The sequence below is a fragment of the Poecilia reticulata genome, chromosome 12 (assembly GCF_904066995.2).
Source record: "Poecilia reticulata chromosome 12, P_reticulata-male-v2, whole genome shotgun sequence".
In the NCBI taxonomy this organism is placed as follows: Eukaryota; Metazoa; Chordata; class Actinopteri; order Cyprinodontiformes; family Poeciliidae; genus Poecilia; species Poecilia reticulata.
In genome coordinates, this window is record NC_088841.1 from 16,947,327 (window position 1) to 16,957,499 (window position 10,173).

At 39.5% G+C, this 10,173-nt stretch overlaps 1 protein-coding gene and 1 long non-coding RNA gene across 3 annotated transcripts in view; one reads left to right on the plus strand and one right to left on the minus strand.

The window, feature by feature from the left end:
* The window catches only part of nnt (nicotinamide nucleotide transhydrogenase), a 29,058-nt gene that overhangs the window by 17,672 nt on the left and 1,213 nt on the right, over nt 1-10,173 (minus strand). For both annotated transcript variants that reach the window (XM_008424050.3, XM_008424051.3), the window contains exons 2-11: nt 9,583-9,798; nt 6,487-6,716; nt 5,840-6,057; nt 5,090-5,177; nt 4,891-4,979; nt 4,294-4,481; nt 4,011-4,144; nt 3,708-3,899; nt 2,200-2,353; nt 1,111-1,272 (exon numbers count right to left, since the gene is read on the minus strand). In XM_008424050.3, coding sequence (XP_008422272.1) covers nt 1,111-1,272; nt 2,200-2,353; nt 3,708-3,899; nt 4,011-4,144; nt 4,294-4,481; nt 4,891-4,979; nt 5,090-5,177; nt 5,840-6,057; nt 6,487-6,716; nt 9,583-9,736 — 1,609 coding nt within the window. In that variant the 5' untranslated portion in view covers nt 9,737-9,798. The remainder of the gene's footprint in view (nt 1-1,110; nt 1,273-2,199; nt 2,354-3,707; nt 3,900-4,010; nt 4,145-4,293; nt 4,482-4,890; nt 4,980-5,089; nt 5,178-5,839; nt 6,058-6,486; nt 6,717-9,582; nt 9,799-10,173) is intronic.
* Nucleotides 3,797-4,590, plus strand: LOC145554077 (uncharacterized). The gene is made up of 2 exons (XR_014090110.1): nt 3,797-3,887; nt 3,982-4,590. It is a non-coding gene; the product is annotated as an uncharacterized LOC145554077 (long non-coding RNA).

Sequence of the window (10,173 nt, forward strand, 5' to 3'; positions counted from 1 at the left end):
CGCAGGTGTATATTTGATCAACTTTGATATCGCAACGCTGAGACAAAAAAACTAGGTCTCCTGGAACAAAGAGCACAGAGTCAGTGCTCTCAAGTAGATTAAAGTTTCTCTCCCCCAGTCAACAGACGTGACAGATGAGCTTTTAGTTTTCGACTGGATATGAAACCAGTATCTAAAGAACCGAGGCTGACCCACCAGCCGGTCACCAGTGGAAGTAACACTATAAATGTTCCCCGAAGAATATAACTGTCCATCACTAAAACTCTAAACTCCACCAAGGTTCTCTAATGTCTGCTAATGATTGTGTTTTAGAGTATGTGTGTGTGTGTGTGTGTGTGTTTTAACAATGCCTGGCACAAAAACAACAAGATCTGACTGCGTCCATGAGCCATTCAGTGACAGGACTGAGATATTTACACAACCACAGAAGATCTGGACACAGAACAGACAGTGAGGGGAAAAAGAAGAACTAGGTGGCAGGCACAGGTCAGAGAAGCTTTGAAATAAACTTCAGGCCCCGTTCCTCTTGTGCAAGTAATGTTCAGGAAGATTTGTGGGGGGGTTTGCAATGAAATCATACATTTTTTAAAAAGCAGCAAAAACAGGCAAAGAAAAACACCAACACCTTTAGAGGTTATCGGGGATGTATAGTAAAGTTTTAAATGAGTGTAAACTGTCCTTTGCTTGATAAACTGGTTCGCTTGACAACTGAGCAAAAATGTCCGACTGTGTTCAAGAGGGAAGATCTCCCTGAACCTGAAAGATCACCAACAGGGTGTTGCTTCCTGCTTCATCGTGATCAAAGCCCTGAGAACCTCTTCGACCTCTTGGCGACAAAAACACAAGAGACTGTATGTGCAACACACTTGGTTTTCTTGTTTCGTCGGTAATACTAATATAGATGCTGCTATTCAGTATTAGAATTAATAAATTCACACCAAAAAATTCAAAAGTTTATTTATGAAGCCGTTCGTTCCATATTTCCTGTAGTATGTTTTTTTAAGTTGCTAGCTGCTACTTTTGCAGCCCTGTTTTTCCAAGAGTCAACAGATGGATGGGTCAATGTTACATGTCAGAAACTCGTGTGAAGGGTTTGATATGATCACCAACCTGAGATGGCGTTGGTGACAGACATGAGCGGAGAGTGCAGTGCAGGAGTGACTCCCCAAACCGTGTGGTATCCCACGATGCCAGCGAGACCAAAGGTGGTGACCATCTGGGTGAAGGCGGCGTTAGGAGCTGACAACCCCAGACCGAGCAGGGTGCCGATACCTGTTACAGAAAGACAGGACATAAATCTAGATTTAAATTAAATTTTAAAACAATTAATCACTTTGTCTAACATGCAAATCTTTGCATTGCATTTCTGAAATGCCCGGAAATCTGATGCACCAGCGGCATCTGCAAATAACAAAGATGGATGAAAAAGCTGCTGGGGGTTCGAGTTTTGCTTCAAACAATGATCTGATGGGAAGCGAGAAACAACCATAGTTGGAGTTGGCCTGTCCGGAAAAGTCCTAACATACAACCTCAATGCAAAACATGTTGCAGCTACTGCAGACGTCCCCCATGCGAATGTCAGCGTTCACAGCCCACATCTCTATAAAAATGAAAAGAACAATTCATCTGGCTCATCATGATGACTATGATAAGTTATTAATACGATATTTCAGAAGGTAAAATTATAGCAATCTTTGTGAAATCTGCATTTCTTTGCTGACTAATAGCCATTTAACTAAGTGTAAGTCGGTTATAGCAGCAGCCAACATCAGCAGCTGTGTGGCTTTTAGCAGGAAACGACTAGACAACCAGTAGAAGCACAGAGCTACACGTGGTGAACTTACACCGAGCGCTGTGCAGGACCACGAGAACCGCTCACCAGAGCTCTACTTCAAACAACCAGCATAAAACTGATTTTACAATGCACACTTCCTGAGACCAAAAGGTGTGTGTGTGTGTGTGTGTGTGCGCTCGCGTTAAAGACTCCGAAATGTGCCTGTCACTTCTCGTCTCCTGCACACATTCCAGCAGCGACTTGAAAAGCGGCTTGTTAACCCATCCTTCACCTTTCAGTACGCCTTCGCCTCCCTCAGGAGCCGCTGCTAACCATTAACAGTGATGAAAGAAAAATCTGGACAATTTTCTCTAATGAAGAATCAAATTATAGTGGGACAATCAGACTCGCCCAGAACTACAAACCTCCAGTGTACAAGCTAGCTGTGGTGAGTGTGGCCTTGAAGGGGGAGACCTGCGCGGCCTTCTCGGCCTGCAACTCCTGGACCGTCTTGGGTTTAGGAGGAGCAGCGACGGGAACGTTGTTGGGCTGAGGAGCGGGGAACAAGTTCTGTCCGTTCTAGAAATGAGGACAAAAACAGAAGTAGCATGGGATAGATAGTAAATAGAAGACGAGAATTTAAACCATTCAAAGCCAATATGCTATTTTATTGACTTAATTATTAATATATTAGAAATTCGAAGTGGGTTTTTATTTTTCTTAGAATTAAATTAAGGCTTATTAAGGACATGACCTTCATCTGTAGCTGTAAACACCTGGAGAACACAGTGGAAAAGATAATGTTGTTTTTGAGTGACACCTAGTGACTACTGAAGGCACCATCATTCTTTTAACTGACTAAGGTGATCCAGTATGTAAAATAAACTCACTGGCAAAGAGCTATGCCTCATTCTTTCAGACGGTCAAACTTTCTAAATCAAGTTGTATAGATATAATCCTGAAAGATTAAAACATTTCCTGTATCAGATTTTACAGTAAGCACAAAGATCTTGAGTCACAATAAATGGGAACAAGAATTTGGAGATGTAATACTATTAAACATGGAGCAAACATGCATCCGTTTGGAACATGGTGTTTAGTGGCGGTCAACAGAAATGCCGCTAACCTTTGGAAACCTGATGTACTTTTATCTTTTGCCTTATGGGACAAACAAAACATCAACTGGAAGAAACTCAGCTGTTAACTGACAAGTTTAAAATATTCTTCCATGGAGTTTTTCGCAATAAAAAAACAACTGACATTTCCTTGATAAACAAAGAAATTTCATATATTAATTTTAATTTTAAAAATTACAAAATTGAAGGCATTTTTTTGCCCACTATTGGTAAATGCCTGATATTGGGTAAATCATCATGAGTCTTCTTTTTATTGTCAATTTGGAAAATATTAATGTCCATATTGTACTTTAAACACAAGCTTAGGAATATTTTACATTTTTCATATTATATTATAAAATAATACTTTTGTCTTTAAATGTAATCAAACTTTTTGTTTGACATATTTCCTATTTTAGGTAGAGATGTGTGTTTATCACATCATTCATCTTCATTGTGAAAGATTTACATCTGTAATAAGAAAAGCGATTTATCGCGACAACAATACATTCTAATTAATGTAATATGAAAAATACCAAAATTGAAAGTATAGCCAAATATAGGATAAAACTTTATGACCATATCAGCCAGCCATGTATTTTTTTATTATTAAATCACATTTAATAGAAAAAAAAATCTATGTCTTGGAGTATTAGTTTCCTCACTAACAGGTTTGATTTGTGAGTTATTTTCTGTTGAAATTCAAAATAAATAAACTTAGACCTTGTGTCTTTTTCTGTTGCTCTGCAACTGTAACATATGTGCAGCATTTAAAGAATAACAGAATCAGAAAAAGACGTTTAGTCGAGCCCTCATACCTGCATGACAATTGATCCTCGGACAACGTGATCCATGGTCCCATAATCAAACACATCCTTGACATCGAGGTAAAAGTTCTCTTTGTCTGGACTGATTGCCCGCAACAGCTTAGTGATGTTGTTGGAGTACAGAGTGCTGGACTGCGTTGGCAAGCGGCTGGGCAGATCTGTGTAGCCGACGTGAGTCACTCCCTAAGATAATCACAAATTGAAAAATGTAGATATTACATTTTACATACATAATTTTTTTCAAGATCTTTCCACGTTCTTCCAGTTTTTCTAGTAACACTGCACTGCACTGACCTTGTGTACGGACAGCTCTCCAGGAACTGTGGTCTCAATGTTTCCTCCGGCCTCAGCGGCCATATCCACCACCACTGAACCGTCCTTCATGCTCTCCACCATTGGTTTGGTGATGAGAATCGGCGCCCGCCTACCTGCGGTATTACAATTTTAAGAAAAAGAAACAAACCCAAAAGACAATGGCATTAAAAATGTAAAATGTAAGGCATCTAAAGCTGATGTAAATCTTTGGATCATGATAACTATATCAACTATTTCCCTGACGTCAGTGAGAACAGCGTACCCGGAATAAGAGCCGTGCTGATGACAATGTCCACTTCCTGACATTGCTTGGCAAACAGCTTCATCTCTGCCTCTATGAACTCCTTCGACATTTCCTTGGCGTAACCTCCCTGGCCTTCTCCCGACTCCTTTATGTCCACCTCCAGCGGCTCTGCGCCGAGAGATTTAAACTGCTCCAACGCTGCAGCTCTGGAAGAGACAGGAGATGACGTGGAAAAAGGGGATACAGTTGTTGGAAATCTGACTATAAAACAAACACTGAATGTAATAAAAATGTGTATAAAAAAAAAAAAAAAAAGGAAGAAAATCTATTCATGAACAATACATAGCCAACAATGTATTTTGAACTTCTGGTCAAACAAAAGACTTTATTTCGTGAAATAAAACTCTGAAAAGAATGTTTTCAAACGTAGCAACAAAACTACATTGTATTTAAATCTTCCTAAAAGCCCTCATCTCTAACTAACAATAAACAAATTCCTCAAAAACAATACCGTCATTTTATTCAAATACTGCTCAGCTTGCTGTACAAACCTTTGTTTCTGTTCTAGCGCAATTTTCAGGTGAATGATTCAGAACAACAACTGCGCACACCAACCTGGTATCAAATCCTCGGACGATGGCTCCCATGGCCCTGGCGGTGCCAGCAGCTGCCAGACCTGCCACACCTCCTCCAATAATCAGCACCTGTTCACAGAAAAGGCTGGGAGTGACTAAAGCAATGCTGCTGCAGGACGGTTTCAACTCAATAGATGGATAGAGAACACCAGATCGATACACAGTCACTCTGCCCTCACCTTCGCAGGTGGCACTTTACCAGCTGCTGTGATTTGTCCCGTGAAAAAACGTCCGAAATTGTTGGCTGCCAAGACGACGGCTTTGTATCTGGAGACAACAATAAAGGGAAAATGTTGAAGTTTAAGCCGATCATAGACAGCTTACCGAAAAACACTGTAGGAGCTGATAAAGTAATATTTAAAAATGTTTGCAACTTGTCTAGAAATATGACAGCAGTACATAAGTACAGCTTGACTACGGACATGAAATATTAAAAACAGGTTAACAGGTTAACAGTTAACATCCCTGCTGCTATTTGCACAGCTTTTAATTTCAAGTAAGTAGTCCATCGTTGCTTTCAATGCACAAATATACACATGCAATCAGTCCTATTCAGTTGCACATTTTCTTTGCTCCTCGCATGTTTAACAACTGTCCAGTATTACGTTTTCCTACTCTATAAATTGCTCTTACAATTAAATTTCTTTGTCTTATGTTTTCTGGGTTTATTTCTTTGCAACCTTCTGATGGTACTCTTGGATTTCCTTACTTTGGGATGATAAAGAAGATTTCTCTTCGATATTTCTATTTCTTTTTTGCTTGTTAACCAAGATGTTTGTATTTTAACCATGGCTATTAAGGTCTGCTATTCTCAATCAAAATATAGGCATGTTATGTAAGTATAACATATCTTCACATTAAAACATATTCTGGTCTATGAACCAGAACGTGAAAATCTAAATGCAGAACATTCCAGCTTGTGTACCTACCCTGCAATGTTTGCCATGGAGCTCAGTGCATCGTAACCCTGGGCGATGGTGACCCTGGGCACCTGGTCCATCGCCAGGACCGTGGCCTTCTTCTTGGACAGTATGTCCATCAGTTCGGGGTTCTGAGCTGGGTAGATGAAACTGAGTAAAGTCGATGATTCCTTCATCAAGTCCACCTCATGAGCCCCCAAAGCAGGGTTAAACGTGGGCGCACGGACCTGGAACCCGACAAATCCAGTTGAGAAAAACACACAGACTTAATATTGTCATTCTACACATAGACAGATACTGCTATTAACTCAGTGGAATTGCTTTTTAATTGCTTTTTTTAGATTATTATTTCTGTCTGCCTGCATTTGGGAGAATAGTCAAAACCTTTTATTAAGTCTAAATTAAAAGTAAATATGTAAATTAATTCTCACAAATTTCAGCTGTTTTATCAGCTGAAATAGCCATAGGTGGCTATGAAAAACGAATAACCATCCCACAGCATGGATCCATCCCACAGCATGGGGGATCCATGCATGGATCCCTACAGTATTTTCTTACTGAAGTCAGTAAGAAAATACTGACTTACAGATTAAATTAATTTTTCCCTCTTCAGCCACTTCACATTTTTATTTCCTCCTCCGTCAGTGAAAGCCTACCTTCACCAACAAGTCGGACGCCAGCACATCTTTCACGTCTTTAATTGTCGCTCCGGCTTGAGCGTACTGTTCGTCAGGGAACTTGGAGGGCTCTCCGGCTCCAGACTCCACGACGACATTGAAGCCCTGCTTGATGAGAGCCTGGACACCAGCTGGAGACAGGGCCACACGGCGCTCGTTCTGGAAAATCTCTTTGGGAACGCCAACGGTGAGTTGCTTGTATGGGATTCCTGGAAGACCAAAAACATTTGAGATAAGGTCCAACTGTTCAATGACTCACGTTCATGACTGACTGACAGAAAACTGGAAAACAGAAACAAACAAAAGCTTTAAAATCAATGTGATGATTGCAGACACTGATTCTATCTAAGTAAATCTTTTGAGCATTTTTCAAAATTACAAATTGACACAAAACAGTCATTAAATAAAACACACTAGAATTTATTGTTTTAAGCACATAAATGAGGACCTGCCAGAAGAAGTCAGAAAAGGCTACATTGCAGAAAACTAATTCATTTAGAAAAATAAAAAAACACCTTCCAGTCCCTTAACTTATTAGCTAAGGATAGGGCAGATGTTTCACCACGTGCATTACATGCACTTTTGCTTGTTAGAGGTTGCTTTTTACCACATGTAATTAAACTGAATAAACATTAACCTGAAGTTCGGTATGTTTTCTGTAAACCCAAGGTGTTCAAAATATGGCCGGCAGGTTATTCGTGGTCCTCTGAAAAATTTTGCACAGCCTATGACCACAATTCAGGAATGGTGCAAATATGGTCTGCCAGCAAAGGTCATTGGATACTATGGATACTACTTTCTTTTTTTTTTTAATCCAACTAAAATTTATGTCAGGTAAACACATTTGTCTACACCGATTTATAAATTAATTTCTACAACAACAAAAAACACACAAATTGCTTCCTGAAAATATTGAAAGTTCAGTTTACAGTATTATGCTGTTTTATTTGTGTAATATTCAGCTAAGCTTAAAGATAATAACACTCCTTGCAGATTTAAGTTTAAAGTAGTAACTTAATTTTACTACGATTTTTATTATGACTGCAAGTGTTATTATTGCTTTGCCAAAATCAAGCCAGAGTCCCAACTTGAATCTAGACTCTAGAGAATATAGAGACTCCAAAGATTACAATGATGGCAAGAAGAACTGGAACTAATAATCAAAACACCAGTGGAAACATGCCAGTGATTATAAAAGTATATTTCTTTCAATTGATTATTTCTAAGGGGTGTTAATAACATTGAAGATGGCTTTGTTTTTATAATAAAATACAAAAACAACACCCCTTTTCCATTCAATTATCCAGTTAAGATTTATTGAAACCAATTTTAAATCAAAATCTTCCTATAATTTTTGGCTTAAAAATACATTCATGAGATTTAAACTGGAATAAAAAGAAGGCAAACAACAGAACAAAGTAAGTTCAGCGTCCTCTAAGAAGAAAGTTATTTCTGAATCTTTGAGCAACAAGCAGGTCAAATGCTGCATTTGCAGCAATGGAAAATTCCACCTCAGACTTTTTTTTTCCCACCTTCTTTTCATATAAACACAAGTGCGATACATTTCTGTTTCCTTCCCTTTTCTTCTGTGAGAATCCATCTGAATCGCAAGATACTTAAAGGGATTTTAAATGTCTAAAAATCTAAAGATCAATAATACAATTATATTGGGTGTTCTCTTTTTTTAATCCCAGTATAGATAAGTCCACAAAGGTCAAAGCTAGGTCATATCAACACACAGCCTGTGCCTGCTCTACAGAGACTCATCTGAAGCCGTGTGTTCAGGACAGACGCTGCCAGCTGTTACTGTACCTGTCTGAACTGCAGGAATGCCAACCTCTGTCACCGTGAACCAGGAGGAGAAGCAAACACACGTAAACATTAAGCACCTGCAGCCAGCTAGCACCGGTTCATAGGACACACTTCCTGGCTGCTTCAGATTAATGGCGGCAGTATCCTCAAAGTGATATTGAAGCTCAAAAACAATAAATGGTAGCACTTTCTGTAGTACTTTAAAAAAAATTGTCCTCAGTTTGGTTTTTCATGCCTATATATTTACAAAAATAATGCATTTTTTTAAAAGCAGCTATTCAAAGATAACCATGTAATGAAGAACAATTAACAGATAATGCTACTATAGTTAAAGATGACACATTAAACTGCAGTATGGGATCAACTTTGAACTTTTAAATAAATCAGGAGTACAAACAACAACAACAACAACACTGCTAAAGCCGTCCAGCTGAAACACAAACTCATGAGACTTTCCACCAAAGCTACAGGTGGTGTTGTCTTCATGTTTGTAGCAGTAGAGCTCTATTTACAGAGCCTTGCAAATGTTCTCTCATCCCCATTTTGTCATATGTGTGCATAATAGTAAAGTGGGGGGGACACAGATATACAAGGTTTTCACAAATTGTACAAATGAAAAACAGAACAGAGTGCCATATCTCAGTCTAAGGTCTGTATTTAGCTCCATATTTCATCTCATTAACCCCACCCATCTTGCCTTTCCCTGCTGATGAAAAGTATTCCCGCATCATGATGCTGCCACAACTGTGTCTCATTGTGGGTATGGTGCAAATGGTTTACAGAATGCCACAATTGCTTTCAGTATTCTGTAAAATGTGTGTTTATACTGAGATGGAATTAATACAGGCAGAAACTATTTATGAAGGTAGAAGGCATATCTGTAGGCTTAGGCTCTAACTTAGCTGATTGTAAAATGCACTTTGTGAGAAACTTTGCTAAGAGGAGACACAACTTTGTATATATGTAATACTATTGATGCATGTATGAGTTTTACCATTTTTATTATGTCAAACCAATGGATTGTTTGAAACAGTTGCATTTCCTCAGGTTGCAGATTATATCTAAAAATCAACTTTACTCCAGGAAAAGAAATCATGTTGGTGTTGGAATTTCGTGGCAGCAAACACAACATGACTCTACAGAGAGTCTTCACTGAAGAATTACTTCACCAGCAGCATGTTGCTTAGGACTATAAATGTAGTCATTTCTAAAATGAAATCTTACTTTTATTTGATTATTTGTGGATTAAACTTTGTGTCTGACCTGGACCTGTGCTCCGCCAGAGCGCTTGATGAGTCCGGAAAAAGCGCACACATGTTGACTTGATGGCAGGGCTGGTCTGTACCTTCACGGATGAGACGCCCCCGAGCACTGGGGCTGAGCAGCTGGACACCACGACGCGCAGGAGGCTCGCCATGGTGCACGCACGCCTGACACTCGCACTGCAGCAGGAGCTCAACGGGACCGACAGCAGGCGCCCTGGGGAGGAGGAGACACGATGGATGCGTGCCAGAAGAAAAACAAAGCAGGGGGTGGGGAATTAGTAGAGGTCAGGAAAGAATGGATCCGACAAGGTAAATAGACACGTCAATATGTTTCCTGACGCGATCAGGGGGTTTTAAACAGAAAAATGTTCAACCCTCCAGGAAAAGAACTTTGTCTGTTTGTTCCATATAACTTTAAAGAGGGGCCAGTGGGGTTATGTTATGTGCATTGGCAAAAAAAATTAATACAAATCACAACCAACCATTCATATAGGTTGCAGCTCACTGACCAATACCAAGCATCTGGGACGGCTTGTTTACTGTACATCAAGATAATCAAACAGGCTAAACTGGACTCTGTGTCTGGTAT